We start from the raw sequence: 25,494 nt of genomic DNA, 5'->3' as shown, positions 1-25,494 counted from the left end.
TAACATTAGCGGAGAGTGATTGACAGCGCTAAACCCCTCCTCCTGGCTCTGATTGGTTGTTTCTGCACTTAGAACTGGGAGAACTGGGAGAAGGAAAAGGAACTTGATTTTTTCACGGATTATCTGGTTTATACCATGATAATGTAAAAAACACTTTTTTGGATAAAAGATACATACACTGCAAAAACACAAAATCTTACCAAGTATTTTTGGTCTCATTTCTAGTGCAAATATCTTAGCAAACTTGAAATAAGACAAATCTTATTACAAGTAATTTTTATAGCAAGATAGAAAGACTTGTTTTGGGTAAATTACTTAATATTGACGAAAAAGTTCTAGTTCCATTGGCAGATTATTTAACTTATAACAAGCCACTTTTCCCATGTTGTAAGTTAATTAATTTGCCAGTAGAACTAGTAATTTTTCATCAATGTTAAGGAATTATTTACTTAAAACAAGCCTCTATATTTTTGCTGAAAAGTAGCTTTTAAGTTAGCTTGTCTTATTTCAAGTGTACAAAATAATTGCACTAAAAACTAAACCAAAATACTTGGTAAGAGTTTGTGTTTTTGCAGTGTACTGCAGCTTTACATTAGAATCCTGAGCCTCGAAATATAAATAACGCTTTATTTTTTAATGTTGATCTTTGAGGAACGATCTGATGAAGTACAACAGACGTAGAGCAGCTGTTTTTAGTCGCAGAAATCCGATCAGAGCAGAACTTCTTTAATGAGTCGGCACAATATGAAAGGCGATAACATTCTCCCGCACGCACTGTTTTCCTGAAACAAACACACAACTCTCCAACCCCGCCCCTGCACTTTCTCCAACAACACAAAGTGTGTGTGTGTGTGTGTGTTGAGGGGGGTTCAGGCTCTGCTAGGAAAACAAACAAAGACACACGTAGCAGCCACACTCCTGTCTCTGGCTGCATGCCATCCAGCTCACCACAAACCGCAGCCCACGCTTTCCGCACACACACGGACACACTTTAGACCAATCAGCTCAGATCGTCGCCGATACGACTCCCGTAGGCCAAATCATCTGCTTTAATGCGAGAGCAGATTTCCAGAGATAACCTCATAAAGAAAAATCATCTGCTATTATTGCTCCGCCGCTCCTTGACATTGTCACATTAATAAGGCCATTGTGGAGGGCGCTCTCTGTTTGGACACCACATAATGGAGCCTTTGACAGATTTACTCCGCGCTCCCTCTCTCTCTCTGAATGCGGCGGCCATATTCCACGCTGCCGCTCATCAATAGGCGAGCTGTTTGTTTGCCCAGTTATTCGGGACCAATGGTAAACACATAATTGCAGAGCAAAGGCTGAGCAAACAGGAGTTGCATAAAGGCAGTGTACCTGAACACACTCACTGAGAGGAGTGTGTGTGTTTTCAGAAGGAGGTCCCATTACTACAACCTCCTCTCATCTCTTCTTAGTCGACTGGGTTTTGTCGTTTGATGTTTATTATTGTGTTTCAGTGCTTGGAAACAAGTTAGCCCTGATATACACTGCTGATGGTGGGTGGAGACAAAGTGGAGTCGAGCCAACGCCGACAGGTGTCCCATACAGAGCTGCTAGTTATGTTTACTAAAGTAACTTTTTGGAAAAAATATACTTTTAGGAGTATTTTTTTTGTACGTTTTGGGTTTACATAAGTATTTTTACTATGAACTATCGCTACTTTTAGGGCTGGATGATATAAGTGTTTCATATCAGTTGATATTGATAATTATTGATTAGTTTTTTGTTTTAGATATCTGAAATACTGCCAAACAATGCAGCATTGTTTTTTTTATTTTTAAGCAGCTATGAGGTATGGTGGTGAAGCCTGAAACTGCTGCAGCGCAAATTACTCAACAGGTTGTTGCTAGGCAAAAACAGGGTGGGTGAGTTGATGGATGGATGGATGGATGATGGTTGGATGGTTGGATGATGGTTTAATGGTTGGATGATGGATGGATGGTTGGCTGGATGATGGTTTAATGGTTGGATGACGGTTGAATGGTAGGATGATGGCTTAATGGTTGGATGATGGTTTAATGGTTGGATGATGGTTTAATGGCTGGATGATGGTTTAATGGCTGGATGATGGTTGAATGGTAGGATGATGGCTTAATGGCTGGATGATGGCTTAATGGTTGGATGATGGTTTAATGGTTGGATGATGGTTTAATGGCTGGATGATGGTTTAATGGTTGGATGGTTGGCTGGATGATGGTTTAATGATTGAATGATGGTTTAATGTTTGGATGATGGTTGAATGGTAGGATGATGGCTTAATGGTTGGATGATGGTTTAATGGTTGGATGATGGTTTAATGGCTGGATGATGGTTTAATGGTTGGTTGGATGATGATTTAATGGTTGGATGTTGGTCGTTCCGCTGCCGTTCCTCCAGCAGCTTAATGACCAACTGACTGAATCTGCTCTTTGTGTCCAGACTGTCTTCTTCTTCTCTTCATCAGTGACTGTTGACTTCAGACACGAGCCACATGGCGGCTCCCGCTAACCGCCGCTGACCCGCCGGGTCACTGGGTGGCCGAGTACAGGAAGCTGCTGGCGTGTGTGTGCGCGGGGGGAGCTGAGAATTTTGGGAATCCACGGGCAAGCAGTCAGTGTTGGATGAAACAAGACCAATTAAAACCCGTTAGTCCCTTTCAGAGCCTAATGAGGGGCCACAAGAGTCTGGACCGGTGGCAGACGGTGGACTGAAAGGCAGAAGCATTTTAATGAACCCACAAACAACGCATGAGGACAAACAAAGAGACTCAGAGGCAAAAATAAACCACTGATTGTGTAATCTTAAGCTTTAGAAATATACCACAATTTAACTAATTAAGTGTAAATCTCGTTAAAGTAGAAAAAAAGCCTTCATATAAATATGTATTTTTGTCATTTTAGAGTATGGAAATTTTACAAAAATATCTTTTATCTGTGTTTATTAAAACTGTCACCATGTTTTGACATTAAGAGTAATATTCTCCTCCCTGATTGGTTTGCTGTCAAAAGCAACCAATCAGAGCCAGGAGGAGGGTCTTTGCGCTGTCAGTCAATCTTATATATGCGCTGCTAAATGTAATAATGGCACTTTATTACAAATGAAAGGGAAAATAATAAGGAAGGAAGGATTTATTCTGGAATTTGTTCATTTCCTTATTGTAGTTGTTTTTTATGTTGAAAAAATTCAGATTTCAGGTCATTCCTAGTTTTAGTTCAGCATTTAATCATCTGTTTCATTAAATCGGTCTCTGCTTTATTATTTAAATTCAGAGGTCCACAGAGTAACCAAGTAAAGTAACACTGCTTCAACATATTTTTAATCAAGTTATAAAGTTACTCAAATAAATGTAGTTGAGTAAATGTAGCTAGTTTCTACCAAACTGTGTTTAAATTAGAAATGCTGAAAGTGTCAGGATAAACTCACAGTCCTCAAAGTTGGAGCGGCTCCTGCTGGTTTTGCTCCGCTGTGGGGCGTTGTCCTGCAGCTTGGAGAGCAAGCTCAGCGCCTTGGTTTTCCTCTCCTCCATCGCCTCGTCCCGCTCCTCAACTCGCTCTCCGTCCATCAGAACATGGCTGCTCCTTTCTGGATGGTGCGGTCCGTCCTCGGCCGAGTTCTTCTCATCTGAGTGGGAACGTTAAACCTCCAATGTGAAACTGTTCACTTCAAAAATTAAATTAAAAAAGTTATATAATCTTCCTATTCAAGCCAGTCCTGAATGGTAACAAAATTTAAATTTTGTTTTTGTGCTTCCATTTGTGTATCAACTGCCTCTAAAAACAGCTCAAAATCTAGAAAAAAAAAAAACACACTGGTTTTTTGGTGTCTGGAAAATAAGCCACTTCAAAAACAACCACTTTGCTGTTACCCAGCAACCAAAGCAGAGCTCCAGCACATTTGGTCAACTGTCTTTACTGCTCTATGTGCTGTACAATGGCTGCTGGAAAAGACACGTTTTGTTGTTGACTTGCTGCATTTTTGCTGGTTGTGCAGGAGGCTCCACTTCTGTTTTTCAAAGATGTACAGATGTATAATTTTACATCCATTTGCAGCCATTTTCACATATGGGTGTAAATGTGGAGTTGGGGGGCGTGGCCTGCAGCAGCTTATTTGGATTTAAAGAGACAAGACACCCTAAAACAGCTCAGGTAGAATTGAGCAGACTATGATTTTGATTTTGCACTAAAAATTTAATACAATTTTTACTATAACCCAGAAACCTCTTCAAGTAAGAATAACAGGTGATCTTTAAACTAACATTTTGTTACTAAAATCCTAAGGAATGCAGGACCGTATCTGAAACCTATTTAAGGTCGCTATTTTTTAAATTAAAACCAACAATGAGCAAAGTCCGGAGCAAGAAAAACACATTTGTATTCATAATCATCTGCATGTAAGAAGCCACTGGAGCCCATTTCTTTTCTCATCTCGTTGTTCTCTCAGATGCAGGAGTTACATTTCCATTCAGTCCTTTCAGAGCCACACTACAGACCAAGCGCTGCCCTTGAAACTTAAACAGCCATCCATTTTGTAAAAGCCCAGCCAATTAAGAGTCCCATTATCTCCCAATTCAACCTCCACAGAATACACTTCTCGGTGCAGAAGTGTGGAGACAAAGAGCTCCATCAATGTAGACTCGAGACTAAAGAAGGGTTGCATTGTCTTCTACAGACGCTTCTATAAGTTTTTTCTTTGCAAACTGTTTCTTGCACACGCGCATGTGTGGTAATACTAAAAGTGATGCATTCATTCATTAGTATGGCCAGTCGAGAAGCAGCAATGGTTTGGATTCATTGGGCGTTCTGAACATGGTGGAGGGAATTCATTTATCCCGCCGGTGAACGTGGAAAGGTCAGCGGCGTAGATTGATGGAGCCATGTCTCATTTGACAGGACGTCTTCCACCAGGCTGCACACAATCACACGCCTCCATGTCCTGCCGCAGCGCCGGTGACACCAGAACGGACGGCAGGAAGGAGAATTTATTCATCTTCACAAAGTAAAATTCATCATTCCTTCTCCCATGCAACAAAAAATGTCTTTCTGACATCATGATGAATGACATGTGAGGATATTCATTTTCAAAAACCCAAAACTTTCCTTAGGACTGTTATGTACAGGTGCATCTCAATAGATTTGAACTTTTGAAAGTCAAAAAAAGTGAAACTTGTCTTTTAGGTAGAGTCGTTACACAAAGACTGATATTTTTCAAGCATTTCTTTCTGATAATTTTCATTCTCTGCAACAATGCTAAAAGCTAATAGCTCACTTGCACATTTTTATCTGATTTTGTTTGTTTATTTATGATATGCTTCCAAATCTTACTTCAAGATTTAAAACCTCAGGGTTTTAAGACCTTTTAAAGACCATTATGAATGAAATTTAAGACCTGTATCATGACAGAAAATTGAAAAAGAAAGTATTTTATATAGTAGTGCCAACCTTTGGCATATTTGTCATACATAATGGCAAGAGAAATGAGCCAGAGGCAAAGACAACTGGTGATAATTCACAGTTAGCAAAAAAGTTAGCAATAGCTTATTAGCAGCTAGTTAGCGGTAGCCTGACTGAAAAGTCCCATGAGGAAAATAAACTACAGCAAATTTACAAGTTTTGACAAGTATGGAAGCCTTTTATGAAATACTTTAAGTCCCTGAAAACAATTACAGACTGTTTTTTTTAATTTCTGTTTTGTTTTGTTGTTTGTTCTTATTTCTGTTTAGGATACCTGATGTTTCAAACTGACAACTTTTATTGGGCTGACTTTTTTTGGTGAGCCTGATGTGCCAAACTACAAAAAAAATCATAAATAAATATAAAAAAAAAGAAGTTACGAGATTAAATAGTACTGCCACGACAAAATTTAAGACCTGTGATCAACATATTTAAGGCAAAGTTGCATATTTTCTAATGAATTTAAGACATTTTAAGGCCTTAATTTTAGATACATTAATTGAAGACTTTTTAACGATGAGGGGATTCTAATTTCAGTGGGATATCATTGAGATATATTAGAATGAAAAATAAAGAATTTTTTATTAACATTTTTTTTAATAAAAATTATTATAAAAATATTTTAGAATTATTATTTTTACAAGAATACTCTTGTCATAATATTACAAGAATTAAGTCAAATTAGGACTTCTTGAAATATTTCAACTTTAACTTAAATTTGTTCTTGTATTATGATTTTATTCTCATTATATTTTTTTTTATTTTTTCTCAGTACGGTCTTAATACTCCTTTGTACGTTAGGAAAAGGAGTATTGTTTTTTTTTAAAAAAAAACCATTTTCATTACATAATGATTTGTGTGAGATTATGCAATCAAAACTTTGTTTTATTCAATGTCTGTTAAAAATGAGTAAAACAAAAGCAGCATCAGTTTCTCAGAGCGAGGATCTGAAGGATATTCAAATGAAGCAGGTCGATGTTTACCGCTGATTTCAGCTCTGACTGAAATTATTCAGGACTTGAAACCGTTCTTTCAAAGCCCTCCTATATCCAAACCTCCAACACGGCCTAATCCATGAATGCACAGCAGTGATTGCCGTCGGGTCAAGCTGGAAACAAGAGCTCATCTAAAACCACAGCAAGCAGGTTGCCATACCAACCACAGCATCTGAGCACAGCAGATATCTGGATTTGGCTGCAAGTGGCCGAGTCAAATCCCCTCGCTGATCTCAGAAAGGCCATCAGGGACAAAAAAACCCAAAAACACCCACACCCTTTAACATCCAGCACACCAGGCAGCGGCAAAGCGGCTGGACTTGTATCGTTTTCTTTGCGTGTTTGAGAAAAGGATGAGCATCAGCGAGACAATCGGCTTTAATGGCAGAACAGGAGGAAGGAGGAGTAAAAGACAAAATCCTGCAAGTTATTATTCATGGGTAGCGGATTTTCCTTTCAGGCCTTCTTCATTGACGCCTTTCTCCAACATACCACCCTCTCTATCAGCCCTGACAAGTGCCAATCAAAGGCCTCGAGTCTGGGGGTTTTTGGGGAAATGTTGGAGGATTTCTGAGACAATAGCCTGCGAATCCGAAGCAGCGGTGAACTGGAGACAATAGAGACACGCTGTCAGTGTGTGGTCCGCTCGGGGAAACGATCTTTGCTCGCTACATGGCTAATCTCTGCAAGAATCATCTCTGTCTTTTAGCAGGGTCATTTCAGATTATCGCTACGTTCATTCAGACGCTAACACCTTAGCTACGCAGCTGAATGCTAAACCGAGTGACTGAGGGCTAACAACAGTGTTACAAATATGAGGGGAGGGATTAATCCAGCTATGAATGGCTGATGAGCAAAGCGGTTCTGGTGGGAGAAACTCAATCGATCAGAAGAAATGGGCGACTCATGCTAACGACAAACAAGAAAGAAGAAGTTTTCTCAAAAAAACCTTTGAGTTTTTCATCAAGAGTCTGGAAAGTGTGGAAGAAAGTGAAATTTGACACATTTTTTGGCTCTTAAAGTGCAGGTGAAGGAAAATAAAGGGTGGAAAAAACTTCAGGTTTGATTCACATCCACCATGTTTGGTCCTCTTCAATCAAACCGCAGTTTGTTTTTCTAAAGGTTTGATTTGAATGTACAATCAAACTAAAAAAATGAACTCTGGCTCAACTACAAACCTCGGTTTGGTGCGGCTCAAATGCCAATGCAATCAGATACTGCTCAAAAAGCAGGAAGTGGACTAAAGTGCAAGGCATCCTGGGTAAATAAAACCAAAACAAATTCAAGAAATGAGAAATATCTCCTTATCTTTTGCCGAAGACAAAAGAGAAATCCTACAACCGCTAAAATCTGACGTTACTCCATTTCTGTTCACATTTTGTAATGAAGGAATCTGCGTTCATGTTTTGTTCTGAGGTTTCTGTGTTGTTTATTTCAGTGGTTCCTGGCACAGCGCCTCCACAGGTGAGGAGGGGAAAAAGTTTTTCAATTAGTTTGGTTCACAATGCAGTGAGAAAGAGAACCAATCCGATGAAAACGTAACAAACGTTGCAGTTTTGGTCCTAAATCAAACTGAATCTATTGGACTATCAGGTGTGAAAACATTTATTGTCCAGCTAAATTTGTTAGACTAAAATCCAGTAGTAATTAAGCATTTTTGACTCTCTGCATTACAAACCTCACCTTTCCATACAAAGACAAGTCTGGGGGTCGTTTAGCAGCAGCATGACCTCCACATTGACCTCTCCATGCCCTGATGGTGACCCCTCCTCCTCCAGAGGGTGACCATGCCTTTGACCTCTAAAAGGTCAACGCTCAGAAGCTCCTTTAGTCTCTTTTTTCAGGTTTATATAGTTTAAGAAACTGGTGAAACAAACCTTCTTTCAAATGGTTCAGAAACTGCAATAAAAAATATAATGTAAAATAAATAATACAGCAAAAAGCATAGAATTAGACTGCATAGATCTGTCTCTGTCACAATATTTGGACCCATGCATCTCTAAATCTAATATATTTTTATTATTTTAGTAATAAATTCGACCTTGGCTTCGTAAAGAAACATCTAAGCAGCATTTCTGCATCACTGCAGCTCAGCTGCAGACAGACACCAACACATCCATCTGAAGCCTGATGGACGCAGAAATACAGCAAGCTATGCATCATTAGAGTCAAGACAAGCAGGACGTGGAAACGGTCAGATAAAGATTTCCAGGGTTCATATTTTAAAAGCCGCTTCGGACCCATCGCTCATGAATCTACAGCCAACTCAACAGGCCAGCTGGCCCTTGCAAGGATTAGCAGGCTTAAGTGTACCGGAGGCAAGAGAACACCAAACACAGCGCTGGCAGCGAGGGGACAATGGCTCCGGGCTGACAGGGACCCACCGGGCTTTTATCGGATCAAACGCTAATGGCGAAGATGGCTTTTCGCATTGATTAAGTATTGTTGTTAAGCTCTGCAGCCGCAGCACTGAGGCGACACGGTGATGAACGCGTTTTAAGGCTGAAGCAAACGGGAAACCTACTGGAGAGGAGGGAGGAACCAGAGGACCGGAGCATTTCCAGCGACGGACTCGGGTCGACGATCCAGGAAGACGGAGACGCAGAACCTCCATCAGACCAGTTCTGACCAAAAACAGAGGAAATGTTCAACAAGTTCAGGCCGGGAAAACGTTTCTGCAGCGCGTTCAGGGTTTGAGCTGGGATTTCTGTTTCAAAAAGATGATTTGATGATTGATCAGACAAAAATGGCACAATCTACAGCCTTATATATAACATTAGAAATACGTTAAAAGAGTTAAATAAATAATCAAATTCCTTTCTTAAATAGCAAAAATAGACATTTTATGGAGTATTGCCTGAATAACCAGAGCAGGAACGAGACAAAACAGACATGGCAGCCAGAGCAACATTGGAACGAGTGTTAATAAATAAACATAAAGGGAAATAAAGGGCCGTTTATTATGAGCACTGAAAATGTTAGTAAAAGGAGTAAATAGAGCAAAAATTTAAATATTGTAGAAAAAAAACAAACAAATGTCTGAGTTTGAAAAGTGAAATATTTTCTAGAATAAATTTTGAGATTACTCTCAAAATTTTAAAAAAAGGACATGTCTGAATTTCAAAAGGTGAAAAATTTCGATTTTTCAAACTCAGAAATTATTTATAGAAATTTCCTTCATTTAATCTCAAAATTTTATGTTTTTTCTAGCAAACTGGTAACTTTTTAAAACTACAAAATTCCTGAGAATAATCTAAAATTTCTGAATTTTTTCTAGAAAATTTTTACTTTTCAGACTCAGACATGCACTTGTTTTTTTTTCTAGAAAATTTCCAAGAATAATCTCAAAATTTGAGTATTTTTTTAGGTAAGGTAAGGTAATTTTATTTATATAGCACATTTTCAGCAACAAGGCAATTCAAAGTGCGTTTAGCACATTTTTGGCTTTTGAAACTCAAAAAGTTTGCTATTTTTACTAGAAAAAGTGTTTTGGTGGAAATGTACTTTATCTGCAATGTTTAATAAACTCCTCAGTTGGAGTTTATTAAACAGACTGAACACCGACTTTAAAAATAATTTTAAAAAAGACCTGCATTTCTTAGTCGTAACTTTAAGGAAGTGTTTTTCAAAGCACTTGGCTGAAGCTACCTCAGTGTGAAAAGGCTTTTTTCATGGCGATAATTTATAAAAGTGCTGTTTCCCACTTGGGCAGCAGGTTGATTCAGAGCGTTGAGCCGATTCCTGTGGATCGTTTGCAGTTTGCAGGTGATTTATGAATGCATGAATCCTTCCTTGTGCCGTCATGTTGGGTGTTTACAGCCTCGTTCAGACTCTCTCTCCTCTGTCATAAAGAGGAGATTAATTGAAAACCACGTGGAGAAACTGAACCCGTTCCACAGCAGCATGGGGAGCGACCCCTCCCCGCCTTGTTGCTGGAGCTTCTCCTGAAGCAGGGAGTCAAACTCAGTTTCATTTTGAGCCACATTATAGTCATGACTGGCCAGAATGTGTTGATAAAATCTGTTAATTAATAATAGCTGTGTCTGCATTCGATAAGTACTTCTTAAAATTAAATAACATTAAACATCTTTTCACAATGAACTTATTTATGAGGCTAATTTATAAATATTAGCAAGAAACTTTACGATATTTTGCGCTTATGTACGACGGTACATGTGATTTTTGTTACTTGCCATTTTGATAACGGACAAAGTCTTGATCTCATGTGAGGCTGAAGCAGCAGTGGAGTCAAAGTAAGAAATACTGCCACCTGCATGTGGAGTTATCACCTAAACCAAATAGTTTTTTAACATTTTGGTGGAAAATTTGCTGTAAACTTGAACAAAAAAGTGTGGCGATTTGTTAATCTTACTTAAATTTCTGCAGAAAAATTGGACTGACTGGTGGAATTTATCAGTAAAGAGTTAAAAATTGCTTTAATTTGACTGATTAAATAGTATTTCAGCATCAAATTGATTCATGTGATCAAGCAGAACGGTGTGTTTACCTCAATTAAACACTGACTCGTCTGACATGCATTTTGTGCAGTTATTTCATGAAGAAGTTAACTTCCTGGAGTGCTTTTGGAGCGAGAGATGAAAAAAAAGGAGAAAAGTTCCTCTTAAAGAGCCCGAGTCGCTCACCGATTTATTCTCCTGGAGTTTCCCTGCAGAGTCGCACCTTTCAGAGTTGCTGCCAGCTGTGAGAGGCCTTGAATGACCTGACAAAACCGCAGAGAAATCATCATCATCAGGACCTGCAGCCAGAGAATCATCATCATCAGGACCTGCAGCCAGAGGAAGTGATTGTGTGTTTGCAGCACACACACACACGCACACGCACACACGCACACGCACACACACACACACACACACACACACACACACACACACACACACACATTTGTCTTTTGTACTGGAGTGTGTGTGCTCAGATATTAGTAATGTTGTGTAGTACCCCCAATTATGGCTGTTAATCTCTGAGCAAATAATGGCAGAAAAAGGAGCAACAGAGCAGCACCTGTCTGCAGAAGCATGCCAGCTGCAAACATTGTTCTGGAGCCTGAGAGGAAAAATGAGCTTCCAGGGAATTCAGACACATTTAGGCTCCCTGCAAATATTCATAGATGGCTGAAAAGAAAATTCAATGACCATTCAATATCCTGCTTGTGCCTCAAAGTAACAAAAACACATTTTACTCACCTAGTTTGTTGATTTTTCATCTGTTTTTATCACAGCTCTTTTATTCTACTAAATATTTTACAGAAAAGGTTTCTGCAAAAGAAAGTGATTCACCAAACTGGTTTGTTTTTTGATGTATGTGCAAAAAGTTTACTTTTTTTTAAATACTTGTTCCTTTGGCAGATTATTTAAATTATAACATGGTAAAATGTCTTGTTATAAATGAAATGATCATTAATGTCCAGATAATATTAAACATCTTTTCACATTGAATTCAAAATAACTGATTTATGATGTTAAGTGAGCTTAAATATTATGTTATCAGTCAAATCAATGCAGGTTTTATCTGTTTATTATATTAGGGAGTTTATTGCAGATTTTTCTCAAAAATTGTCAAAAACTTCCTTACTTGTGCTAAACAGTTGCTTCAGCCTCAACTGGTGTCAGATTATAATCCTTGATCTATACAATCATAAATATCAGAAATATTTCCAAATTATTACCAGCAACACTTTGAATTTTACTGCAAGAAAATCACAAAAGGAATCATGAAATCCTAGAGGGACTGAAAAGATGTTAAGTGATATTTAATTTGAATAATTAATTGATATTTTAACAGTTAGTGAACAAGTTTTATCAATAGATTGAGCACAACCGGCCCTTTAAGAGCAGTCATAGTCTTGATTTGGCCCAAAACAAAAATGAGTTTGAGGAAAGAAAATATCCAATTGATTTCCTCTGATTTATTTTTGATGTAGAGAAACTTGTGAACCTTCAGACTTCTGCTGTTTGTCTCCTCCCTGCTGCTTTATCAGCCTCTAAACGACAGACGATGAGATAATTGAGCTCTTCTTCTCCGCCTCTTATCCATCGTTATGTGTGCTGTGATTGGTTTAAATCGCCTCCTGCTGTCCGACTCGGACTTCCCCAGTTAATGTTCCACTGCAGCAGTTTGATCTGTAATAATTTGGCTGGTGTCCCAGTGAACCTGAGCGGCCACACCTTCGGGACAGGAGCAGTTAAAGCTCGCAGCGGCAGATCGGTCGTTAAAAGAAAAGGCCGCTCTGCGTCATAAAGGCGTCGCCTCGTCTCAAAGAGAACGCGGCATTTCGCTTTTCCCCTTCTCTGGAGGTCAGTTGTGTTTTCTCAAAATGCTCTTAGACACAAACACAGACACACCTGTCTGACGGCTTCCAGGTATGTCAGTGACGGTTTCTGCTTATCAAACGATCTCTTTCAAACTGTCAGAAAGGAATAAGTCTGGGATGAGGACATTATGTTTTAACTGAGCTCAGATTCCAGATTTACTGTAGAATTAAATTCTGGGTTTTTTTTTGTTTTGTTTTTTTTCAGAATATTCTGGCAGTTTTTACCTGGTGAGATGCATTCTGGGAGTTCGTACGGTGACGTCAGGTGAGACCATTCCTGGACCGGGGAGAATCCCTTGTCCAGGTCGGTGTGTGGTACCGGCCGGTCCAGCAGCAGCAGCTGGACCCGGGATAAGGAGCCCAGATTCCCAGAGTCGCAGCCCACAGTGAGTGCCGCCAGGCCCGGAGACAAATCTACACGGGAGGAAACGAGAAACTGGAACTTAAAAACACAAAAAGAAAACGGGAAACTGGAACTTAAAGACATAAAAACACAAAAAGAAAACGGGAAACTGGAACTTAAAGACATAAAAACACAAAAAGAAAACGGGAAACTGGAATTTAAAGACACAAAATGATGGAAAAATAAACAGGAAAACAAATGAAGGTCAATAAATTTACCAAAGATTTTTACACGACTGAATTCAACATATTGGAAAAGTTTTTACACTTAAAGAGAAATCTGGAGGGTGAAATGGTGCTAGAGTGAAAAATGAATGGATGACGGATGGATGTACAGATGGATGGATGGATGTACAGATGGATGGATGGATGTACAGATGGATTAATGGATGCATGGATGAACTGACAGGTCTTTCCAGGCGTAAGCTACTGCCTGCTCATAAATACTCCACAAAATCCCACCTTAAAAATCAAGAAAAAAACTAAATAACTTCATCTAAATCATAAAATTGGTGTAAAACCCAACAGAACTGATAAACTACCCCTCTACCCCTCTTATTTACCCCTCTACCCCCTTTATCTACCCCTCTGCCCCCCCGAGGCTCCAAAGTTCTCTCCGTCACACCCAATTAAAAGCGGATCAGTGACACTGTGGCTCCCGGCCCATGCAAATCCCAGGTCCATGCTGGGTGTGGAGCGGCAATCTGAGGGGATTTCACAGAAAGTACACACACACACACGCACACACACACACACCTTCCAGTAACTTCCAAGAACATCAAACGGAGGAAAGTTCAGTTTGTCCCAACTCAGGACTCACACACACACACACACACACACACACACACACACACTTGTTGATTGGCTGTGTGTTTTCAGTTGGAAAGTCAGACCTGTAAAGTAATCCTTCAGGTGAGGAAGAGGAGCTGCAGTCGTTGGGAGGAAATCCCAGGAATAACGCCGACGGTAACACAATGAGGCGCGACACACTTTCAGTTAGGCCGGGTTTTAACGCTCCAGAGTGGAAAACAATTAACCAACACTTTGGCTGATCAATAACTAATCCTCAGTTTGAGTAACGCGTATACCTGCTGCCACCCACAGAGACTCGTCCTTCTTTCTTAATAAATTACTTCTAAAAAGATATAAACAATTCCTCATTTACAAACTTTTCTTTGGAAATCGGCAGAATTTTCTCTACCTTTTTATTGATATGTTTATTTTTTAATTTAACAGAAACAAACTTCAGTTTTTTCAATGTACAACCCAGGTATGTTACTTACATCTATTTAAAATGGAGAAAACGTGTTTCAGAATTCTGAAATGTGTGGAGTGCAAATATTTTCAGCTCCTTTGGTTCAACACACCTGAACCAATGATGGTTCATTATGGCTGGACTTTGACTAGGCCGTTCTCACACAATAATGTAGTTTGACTTAAACCATTCCATCAAACATCTGGTGGTTTAGGATTTAGCTGGATTTTGCTCCATCCATATTCCCATCAAATCAAAACAGCTTTTCTGTCCATGCTGAAAAAAGTCATACCCACAGCATGATGCTTCCATCACCAGGTCATCTTCAGCCTCTCAAACTTTAAACAGGATTTCTTTTGGTTTTCTTTCAAAACTTTCAGTGGCATTTTTCCAGTGAGCGCTCTGTGGGTGGTTGCCCAGGGCGTTATTGGACCAGGTGTGGATGTAAAACAGTCCAATTTGTGGAATGAGAATTTGTCAACCACTACTTTCTGAGAATTGGAGAATTACATGCTTCTTGCAGATTGACATTGCAGTTTTTATTTTTCAAAAACATTGGATGACTTCCTGAGTTGTGATTGGTCATGTGGTGGAAGTAGGAGGAGCTTATCCAGGAAGACGTTCATAAAAAAAAAACTTGCTTTCTGATTCTTTTTTATCGCAATACTTTTTGCTTTCTAATGTTTTTGAACAGAAAAGTTGGATCTAAACTGAGATTTACACACAAGTGAAGGCGACTTAGTTTATTTTTGATTAGAGGAATCATGACAAAAGTGGTAATTAGAGTTAATTATATGCAAAATTTTAATTAGAAGTATTATAATGTGTCATTTTTCTACCATTTTAGAAATGTGCAATATTTTTATTAGTTAATCAAATAAAACTTAAATAAACTACACATAAGTTTTTACAAAAGACCTAAAATTATTCAGGTATAGAGCTAAAACACACAACATTAAAGCACCTTGTTTTTAACAGCCTTTGAAATTAAAATGTACTAATTCATTTGGTGTGGAAGGAAATTCCACATTAATTATTATTTTTAACGTATCAGAATTAGTAAAATAACTATTTTTCATTTGTTACCCCTGGACAATGAGTAATTTATCTTGATAAAAACAAAGTTTATAGAAATAAAACAAGGTTCAAATGACTTAACTACACAAAGGAAACTACAACACAATTCTTATAAAAAGTATAAGAAATAAAACTAATGTAGATGGCAAAACAGAAGTCGCATATTATTCAAAATGTTGACAGATCTTATGTGTTAATCTGTTAATTGTTTATATGCAGGAAGAACTCTGTTTTTCCCCACCAAACTAAATATTTTTAACATTTTCAGCTCTGATAGTATAGAATCCACCACATCCTTTACAGATTTAAGCTGCGCTTCCCATCAGCATGACAAAAATCTGAGCATTAACTGGCATTTAGAAGAGCTTCTGGCCAAAACCCAGAGCAGATCCTTATCACTCCACATCCTCCGGGGTCAAAGGTCTGTGGGGTCGTACGGCGGTTCGGGTCAGGTTAAACACCTTGTCAGGGATTAGCAGGCTCTGAGGGAGGTGGAGGAAGTCTTCACTGGCTGATATCTTTCTCTGCAGCTGAGAGAAGCTCCTCCAGGACACACACAGGCGGAAACACACACACGTCACGTCTGCGCCGCCTTTGTTGGGCCGATAAAACGAGCCGACAGAGTGAGACGTCAGATAAACCCATCTCTGCCTCTGAAGACATTCGCTGCGTTTCCACTCACCACATGGTTACGCAGTTTATCGTTTCGAAAAGTAATTCGCTTAATGGAAACGCGGCAATTTTTAAAAAGGTCTTGTTTTTGATAAAAAAGTTTCGGTGCTAGTGGCTGTATCAAAATTAATTTATCTCACAAAACAATTGTTCATGTAGAAGATGTGCTGCATAGAAAATGATCGAGTGAAGGCATCTATCTTTCCAGTGACCATAAAACTAATATAAATATAATCAATGGGAACACGCCAACTTAAAAAAAAACAACAACAAAAAAACAAGTTTCTTTGGTAAGATATTTTTGTGCCAGGATGCAGTGGTTTTAAAAAACTAATGTAAATCATTTTTTTTGCATTACACAAGTCACATAATCAAAACCAGATGTTACTACTGGCACAAACTACAAAGAAGACAACAGGAAGCAGTTGGAGGATGATGGAGCGGCGTGTGAACAAATTCACTCATGTGTGACTTTAACTGTGTTTCTTATTTAATGGAAACACAGGAACTGCAAAATTTTGTTTTATTTTCGACATTAGCGTAATACTGACAAATTTTAGGGCACATTTTCACAGGAAATGCAGCTACAAAAGAAGAGATTAGAAAATGTAGGCGTGACTAGAACCGACTCAGTTTCAAAACTGTGTTACATAATAAAAAGACAACAAACCCATCAGAACTAGCAGTAAAAAACATTTTTGATATTCCGCTAATGTCAAATAAACACAATTTTATGACATTTGATAAAGAAATGCAATTAAAATCATATCTTAATAAGTTTGATCATGTAATAAGTGGTTAAAAACATCATCCTCCAACCACTTCCTGTCGTTTTCTTCGTCTTTTCCAGCAGTAATAGCATCTGGTTGTTGATCACATGACTCTTGTGATGCAAAAAAAACTGTTTCCATTGCAGTTTTGTGAATTACATGAATTACATTTTGTGCCACTTGAACAGTAACAAGAACTAGTTCAACCAGGTTTAAATCAATTCATTCATGTTCATAGTTCACCAATATTTTGAACTAAGTCCACAGTTCGAGTAACATCTTTCATTTATCATATTTTAAAGTAAAGTAAAAACAATAAGTTTATAGCTTATTCAATTGTCTTGCATAAATGTTATCCTCTCTTGCCATCTTTATTCATATAAATAAAAAAATATAATGGCTGAATTCCCCAAACAGCTGCTCTCTGTCACACATTTTAACGTTTTCATTGCCAGAAAACAAAAACAGTCCAAGCGTCAAAATAAGCTGCGGTTTTATCCCTCATATTATAATGAAAACAGTCCTTTCCTTTGGGATCAATAAAGTCTCTTAGAATTTGAATTTGGTATGATTTATTTTCATTTTGCGCTCTAAACTGTTATTGCAGTCAAAAACACGATAATACTGAACATCTGCCAGTTGCTGAAAGTCAAAATTTTCATGGAAAAGGGAAATTCTGCATAAGAGAAACATGACTGTAACATATAAAGGCTCAGATACTTTATTTCACGCTGTGTTTGCAGGATCATTTAGGGTGAAATAATCCTGCAGGAAGACAGATTGATTCTGGTACAAAATGATTTAAAATAACTCTTAGTTGCAGCTCATAATCCTTGAGCGTTACCTGTGAGAGGTGAGCCAGGTGAGCGAGGCGAGTCCGAAGAGTCGGATGGTCGATCCAGAGACAAAGAGGAAGCTGAAAGTGGAGCGATGACTTCCAGTTCATCAAACATCTGAGACTGACTGCAGCTGATCTCAGAACAGCCTGACACTGCAGAGGAACCTGCAAACACACAGCGTGGGACAAGAATGGTGACTCAACTCTTACTCTCTCAATTTCTGCTACACATGATGAAGAAGGTTATATTACCAAGTATGTTAGACCTAGTTTCTAATGCAAACATCTTATTTCATGTGAAAGAAGGCAAAACTAATGTACAAGTAACTTTTCAGAAAGTTATAAAACCTTTTATTACAGTAAATAATTCCTTAATATTGATGAAAAAGTACAGGTTCCACTGGCAGGATATTTCACTTATAACATGGAAAAAACATTTTGTTTTAAGTGAAATAATCTTGTACTTTTTAAAAATCAGTATCAAGAAATAGGTTACTTAAAACAAACTCAAATATCTTGCTAAAAGTTGCCTTTAAGTTGCAACGAAGTTATTTGCACAAGAAGCTAGACCAAACGTTCTTGGTAAGAGTTTATGTGTATAAGCATTAACTTTTATGACCTTCATCGGCGCTTGTTCATAATTGCTACAAAAATATAATTATATTTAGCACAAATTGAGAGAGTAAGAGCAGAATCACTGAGTCATTTCAAGTGTACTGAGATATTTACAGTAAAAACTAGACAAAAAGATACATGGTTTTCAAATCAGATACCTGATTTTGTCTTTTTGAAGTATTCTGTATAAAGGAGATTTCTTAGAAAACTGATAAACTTTTAATAAAAATAAAAATAATAATAATAATCAGAGAGAGGTAGGAAAAGCTAAATGAATGGCAAAAACAGCTACTTAACACAACCATAAAGTCAGAAGCGTAACTCTTCCTTAAGAATGAAAATACCCCCATGGTAACGGCTGTGTAAGAAAATCAGCCTCATAACTTTACACCTGACTCAAAGGAAAAAATTTCACGCTATTCTCTGCCTGTCTGGTTTTGAAATCGGAGGATTAGTTGGTGAAACAGTCACTGCAAGGCATGCGTTGTGTTGCAGTGAAAAGGACCTGTTGGGGCTTTTCATACATTAGATATGCAGAACAGCTTTCTCCGGACAAAAGGATAATATATACACGGTTTCTAAAAAGAAAGGCGAACCGCGCTCCAACAGGAAGTGGAGTATGCGAACGGCGTTGCTCTCGAGCGACTTGCCGCGCCACTCAGACAGACAATGGAAGGACTTGACTTGACACTTCAAAGCATATTGCTGTTGTCAACTGAGCTGTCAGTCTCAGGCGACAAGGGTTGAACTGAGTTTTTCGGGGAGGCTAAGGGGGCTGGTTGGAAGGACAACGCCTCCTCTGTGCGGCTGGAGGCCTCTATTCGCCGGGCTGAAAGGGCCTGAGAGAAGAGGCCGGGCCATGCCAGGACAGAACTCTGGTTTATTGTTGGAGAAAGTCAAACTCTGGATTTGGTGTTGAAAACGGGGCAGCTTGGGGTCGGGATAAGACTTTCTGAGAAAACTCAACATAAGACGTGTTGCTTTTCAAGGACGCTATAAAACAAAATAAATTCTGATTACCTTGGACACCTAACCCATAAAAACCCCCACAAGCAATATTTTATTTTCTTATTATAGGGGACCTATTAAGCAAAATTTTGCATGTTTTTGTACTTCAGTTTGAGTCTCTACTGTTTCAATAACAGTTCAAAGGCTTAAAAAAACACCCAGATGTTTTATGTTGTCTGGAAAATGAGCCATTTCAAAAACCTCCAGAATGTAACATCACAAATCAGGACACACTCCCCGTTACCTAGCAACCACAGACTATTAGCTAGCAACCACAAGTGTTTTGTTGTCAACTTTGCATCCAGAAAGCACGTGATTACTTTTTGGTTGTGCAGGAGGATCTACTTCTGCTTTTCAAAGATGTACAGTTGTATAATTGCACATCTGTTTGCAGCCTGTTTGATTGCTTAGTCACAATGGGCTGTTACCTAGCAACCCCGGCCGAGCCCAAGCTGGGCCCCAAGCTGCATGCGCCACACAATTCAATTCAATCGATCACAAAGGGAAATTAAATGTTGTTGTAATGGCTGCTGGAAAATGTAAGAATTTTGTTGTACGTTCAAATACAATTTGCTATATTCTGTTTTTCAAAGATGTACGGTTGTGTAAGTGTACATCTGTTTCCAGCCATTTTCATGTGTGAGTGTAAACGTTGAGTTGAGTGTGTGGCCAAGAGCAGCTAATTTGTTGACAGACAGATGGTTGGATGGAAAAACATATGCATGCAAAGAACGACATACAGTTCTGGAAAAAAATAAGAGCCCATTGAAAACCTCATTGTTATTTCATCAAATACTGATTCCTGAACTCTTCCTGAGTTAAAACAATAGTATTGTTGTTTCTAAATGAGTATGAATTTGTTTTCTTTGCATTATCTGAGGTCTGAAAGCACTGCATCTTTTTCATTAATTTGATCATTTCTAATTTTCTGCAAATAAATACAAAATGTTTGCTTGGAATTTCAGACACACGTTGTCAGTAGTTCATAGAATAAAATAATGTTCATTTTACTCAAACATAAACCTATAAGGGCTGCACAGTGGCGCAGTTGGTAGAGCTGTTGCCTTGCAGCAAGAAGGTTCTGGGTTCGGTTCCCGGCCCCGGTCTTCCTGCATGGAGTTTGCATGTTCTCCCTGTGCATGCGTGGGTTTTCTCCGGGTACTCTGGTTTCCTCCCACAGTCCAAAAACATGACTGTCAGGTTAAACGGCCAAATTGCCCCTAGGTGTGAGTGTGTGTATGCATGGTTGTTTGTCTCTGTGTTGCCTGGCAACCTGTCCAGGGTGTAGCCCACCTCTCGCCTGGAACGTTAGCTGGAGATAGGCAACAGCAACCCTCCCAACCCCACTAAGGGACAAGGGTGTAAGGAAGATGGATGGATAAACCTATAAAGAGAAGTAAAATCAGAGAAACGTTCTTTTATTCTTTAAATTTATTTTGCTTAGTCAACAAGTTGTTTCTTAAGACATTTATGTTGGAGTTGTAAGTTCTGTTAAGCTGCTCTTGGCAGTTGGTTACCATAGCAACCAGTTACCATAGGAACCCACAGCTCCTCCCCCTTTTATCTGTTGCCGTCGGTAACCGTGGAATGTTCTAGAATCAGCTCTGTGTTTTCTTTACAAATACATCTTAATTTATATTTTGGACAAACTTAATCATATACAGTGTTTCATGAGTAATGTTGCTATGTTTTGTATGTTTTTAACTGTTGTTATTAATGTTGTCCATTTTAGCCATGTTTAATTTCAGAACTGCTAACTTGTGAAACTTGGGATTTATTACTTTGTAGTTTGTTTAGGGTTATTTATTGTATTTTATTTAATGTATGGAGGCAGAAGCTGCTGGACTGATGTTAACCACCAACTTGATTTCCTCTTCTGTTATAATAGAAACAGTGAACCTGAGTTTGTGTTGTGAAGTCAACCTACTGGATCTGAGATGAACATAGAAGAGTAACACATTAAAGGATGGACAAATAAAAAACGGACAAACAGATGGCAATATGATTTGCACCCAAACACTCTGTTGAAATTATGATTTTTCAAACAGATGACTGTAATTTGATCCTTTGTGCAGCAGCTGTTGAAACCGATGTTTAAACTGCAAATAAACTTTGAGCTTCACATGCTGTGAGCTCTCTGAACTCCACTTGCCTCCATCTGCAGAGAAATAAATGAACTGGTGACATTCGCTCTGTGTCTGCTGTGAAGAGAGCAGCGTGCTGCGATGCAGCGCGGCCCCCCTGCAGTACAGAGCCACAGTCTACAGTTGAAAACAGTAGACGTCTCTGACAGAAAGGAGAAAATCCCCACACAATTTCCACATTGTTTGCTTTCTTTCATAAAGTTCCCAGAGAAGTCAGATGTCACTGGCCCGGTCCTTTATCCCCACTGGCAACGGTAAATTAGCAGCCGCAGGAAAGCCACCGAGGTATTTCATTGTGGCGGTTCGGCTCAGCGATGTGCAGCGGTCAGTGTGGATTTATGACCGTCGGCAACACGTCTCCCTCTCAGGGATTAGAGAATAGAGAAAGCATCAGGGGGACCAAAGCTGAGCAGGAGAAACTCCTGACTTCAACTGTTGGGGCCTCACGCCTTTAAACAACAATAAAAAATCAAATGGTACCAGCTTTTCATCTTTTCTGTCCCTGACATGCCGGAAAAAGAAAAGCAGTGTTTTTTTTTTTTTGTTTTTTTTTTTTTTACAGAGGATTCATTATGGATTCAAGCTTTGACGTTCAAGCTCATTTTTTACCTCTTTTTGGGGAGATGGGAGGCAGCACAGGCCAGCGCTGTGAATCCAGCCGGGATGGAGGAGGAGACGGGCTCAGCTTTGATCCTGATCCAGAACGTGGAGCCGACCTGAGTTCATTCAGCTCTTTATCAGGAGATAAACTGGTGACATCCTCCTTCAATGTCTCCTGGTCGATGTTTTCTGTAACTTCTGTCGTCTGTTTGATGCTTTGAGGTTTATCCGATGTAGATTTAGCAACTGGTACAGGATTAGGTGAGCGCGGTTGGTGAAATTCATCAGATGTTTTCTCAGGGAGCGAAGATGTAGATCTATAAGTGCTTTTCTTCAGTGGTTGTTTAAAGGTTGGTTCTGTTGGAGAGGAAGAGGCCAGTGGTGACTGAATCACTGGAGGAAGATGCGATGTGGAGGAACCGACGCTCGTCTCAGGACGGGAGTCCAGAAAATCTGCTGCAAATCAAGCAGAAAAATGTTTAAGAGAAGTTTTTCAAACTTCAAAATTAAGAGAAAGAACAAAATGGTAAAGTATTAGGGACATGGAAAGAACATTTTTAAAAATAAATAAACCCATAATATAATGACAATATTATGACTTTATTTTTGTCTAGTTTCTAGTGAAAATATCGATAACACTTTATTTGAAGGGGGGTGAATAAGACTGTCATGACACTGTCATAAACATGACATAACACCTGTCATGAACATGAATAAGCCTTCATGAATATTTATGACTGTTGTCATAAAGCGTCATTCGGTAAATTATGACACTTTTAATACAAAGTTGACATTATTCAAAATGTCTTTGTTTTGACAACTTGACATTAACCAGGAAAACATTACTGTTTAAACTTTACCTTTAATAACATAAAGATACCTCATTTTTAAAGTGCAATCAGTAATACTTTTATAACAAATTTATATCAGTAATTATTTTTTGGTTAATGTCAAGTTGTCATAACAAAGACATTTTGAATAATGTCAACTTTGTATTAAAAGTGTCATAATTTACCAAATGACACTTTATGACAACAGTCATAAATATTCATGAAGGCTTATTCATGTTCATAACAGGCGTTATGTCATGTTCATGACAGTGTCATGACAGTCTTATTCACCCCCCTTCAAATAAAGTGTTCCCAAAATATCTTAGTCCACTTGAAATGAAAGAAAACTAACTTATAAGTAACATTTCAGCAAGATATAGGAGCTTGTTTTAGTGAATAATTCCTTAATTTTGATTTTAAAAAAGTTCTTGTTCAATTAGGAGATTATTTCACTTACATCAATACATTTTCCCCATGTTATAAGTAAATTAATCACTCAAAATAACCTGGCATGGACTTATCAGAATGCCAAAACAGCATTAGCATTAGCATACTAATGCTAATGCAACTACATATTTTAAAACTACATAAAACCCAGTGTTTTATGTAGTTGCACATAAATTTACAAAAACTTTATGTAGATTTTGTAAAACTATATAAAACATGAAGATACTATCACTCAAAACGACCAGGCATGGATGTATCAGACTCCACAATGAGCATTAGCATTAGCATACTGATAGACTCCCACTGAACAAACTGGAAAATGGATGACTTAAAATGCTAATGCTCATTTAGCTCATTTATTTATGTAGTTTTTCTTTTTAAAACTACATAAATAAATGACGATACTATCATTCATCAGAGCCCAAAATGAGCATTAGCATTAGCTACATAAAGCTACATGTTTTATGTTAAATTATATAAAACAGACTGATACTATCATTCAAAATACCCATTATGGATAAATCAGAATCCAAAATTAGCATTAGCATTAGCATACTGATAGACTCCAACTGAACAAACTGGAAGATGGATGACTTAAAATGCTAATGCTCATTTAGCTCTTTTATTTATGTAGGTTTTTTTTTTATAAACTACATAAATAAATGACGATACTATCATTCATCTGAGCCCAAAATGAGCATTAGCATTAGCTACATAAAACTACATGTTTTATGTTAAATTATATAAAACAGAATGATACTATCATTCAAAATACCCATTATGGATAAATCAGAATCCAAAATTAGCATTAGCATTAGCATACTGATCGCCTGTGAAGGTTTACCAGCAGTGCGATTGCTCAGGATGCTGCTCCTGCCACTGGCGAGGTTGGTGCTCCGACTGAACAAACTGGAAGATGGACGACTTAAATGCGAAAGAGACTCTAACGAGAGCGATGTAGGCGATGGTAACCATGACGATCCGGAAGGCTTCAGGCTAAAATCACAGTCTGGCTCCTGTGGATCTGACTCAAACACAGTTTCCCTTTCAGGAACAACATTTTCTTCAAGCTGAGGGGGAACACGAGGAGGAGCAGGAGATGGATGTATTTCAGGAGTTGGAATAATGCTGGAGTTGCTTTCTGGTGTTTTGGGGTCGAGGTGCGGCGAGTCTGGTTGGAGAGGAGTCGGACCAAAGCTAGATGGAGATACAGGTGGAGTTGGAGGGATCTGGAGACGAGGAAGAACAGCAACGTATTGTCTTCTCTTGATCAAATCAACACTTTGATCGCTGCTCTGTCCTCCACCAGAGTTGGAATTACCTTTAAACACATTTTAGGGAAAATATGTAAATAAAAACAGTTCAAAGAAGCAAAGCAGAGAGCCACTGGTTGTGATATTCAGCCTTGTTCATTCACACTTTTCCCCAGTTGGGCAGGACACACTTTGTTTCCCTGCTGAGTGGGTCGGCCTGCTAACAAAAGCAGGGAAAACTTCGCCCCACTGCAGCAGCTGCCACTTTCCCAACTCCATATTCACCAGAGTAATCAGAACTGAGGGCGGCAGACAGCGCAGATATTAAAACTTTAAGCAACGTTTCTGAACACGGGTTAGGGAAACGTTGCATTTCCAGACTTCCAGTCTTTTCAAGGCTTGAATATTTATACCTTTCATTTACATTTTTGGTGAACTATAAATTGACATCAAGTAAGATTGAGGCAGCAGTCACTTAAACCCAACGTTTTTGGTCAATATTGAGAAAAAACTGCAGTAAAAATAAGAAAAAATGTGAGGATTTGTTGATTTTGCGTAATTGTGAAAAACTGGAGGGATTTATTGATGCAACTGGAGTCTAGAGGGCCACATAAAAAGCTACGGCGGGCCAGATTTGGACCCCAGGCCTTGAGTTTGACACATTTGATACACAGTATAGATTAACAGCAAGAGGAGAGATGCATTGTATCAACTCATAACTCATAGTGTCAATTTTTACCTGTAATTCCCCAAAAAGCTGGTAAAATAAAGTAAAATAAAATAAAAAACCGAAAAGGAGCCATC

The 25,494-nt window shown here is 38.6% G+C and overlaps 1 protein-coding gene across 6 annotated transcripts in view; it reads right to left on the bottom strand.

Moving 5' to 3' along the window:
• Positions 1–25,494, bottom strand: part of LOC103140261 (hyphal wall protein 1) — a 78,172-nt gene that overhangs the window by 14,671 nt on the left and 38,007 nt on the right. For 4 of the 6 annotated variants that reach the window (XM_016673057.1, XM_016673058.1, XM_016673059.1 and 1 more), the window contains 7 exons: positions 24,282–24,758; positions 22,170–22,616; positions 17,800–17,958; positions 13,005–13,193; positions 11,095–11,207; positions 8,976–9,075; positions 3,430–3,627 (listed from right to left, as the gene is read on the bottom strand). In XM_016673057.1, coding sequence (XP_016528543.1) covers positions 3,430–3,627; positions 8,976–9,075; positions 11,095–11,207; positions 13,005–13,193; positions 17,800–17,958; positions 22,170–22,616; positions 24,282–24,758 — 1,683 coding nt within the window. The remainder of the gene's footprint in view (positions 1–3,429; positions 3,628–8,975; positions 9,076–11,094; positions 11,208–13,004; positions 13,194–17,799; positions 17,959–22,169; positions 22,617–24,281; positions 24,759–25,494) is intronic. The other 2 variants (XM_016673056.1, XM_016673055.1) reach the window with 2 other exon arrangements.

The sequence above is a fragment of the Poecilia formosa genome, unplaced genomic scaffold (genome assembly GCF_000485575.1).
Source record: "Poecilia formosa unplaced genomic scaffold, Poecilia_formosa-5.1.2 Scaffold69, whole genome shotgun sequence".
NCBI lineage: Eukaryota > Metazoa > Chordata > Actinopteri > Cyprinodontiformes > Poeciliidae > Poecilia > Poecilia formosa.
This window is presented reverse-complemented; position numbering and strand designations above follow the sequence as displayed.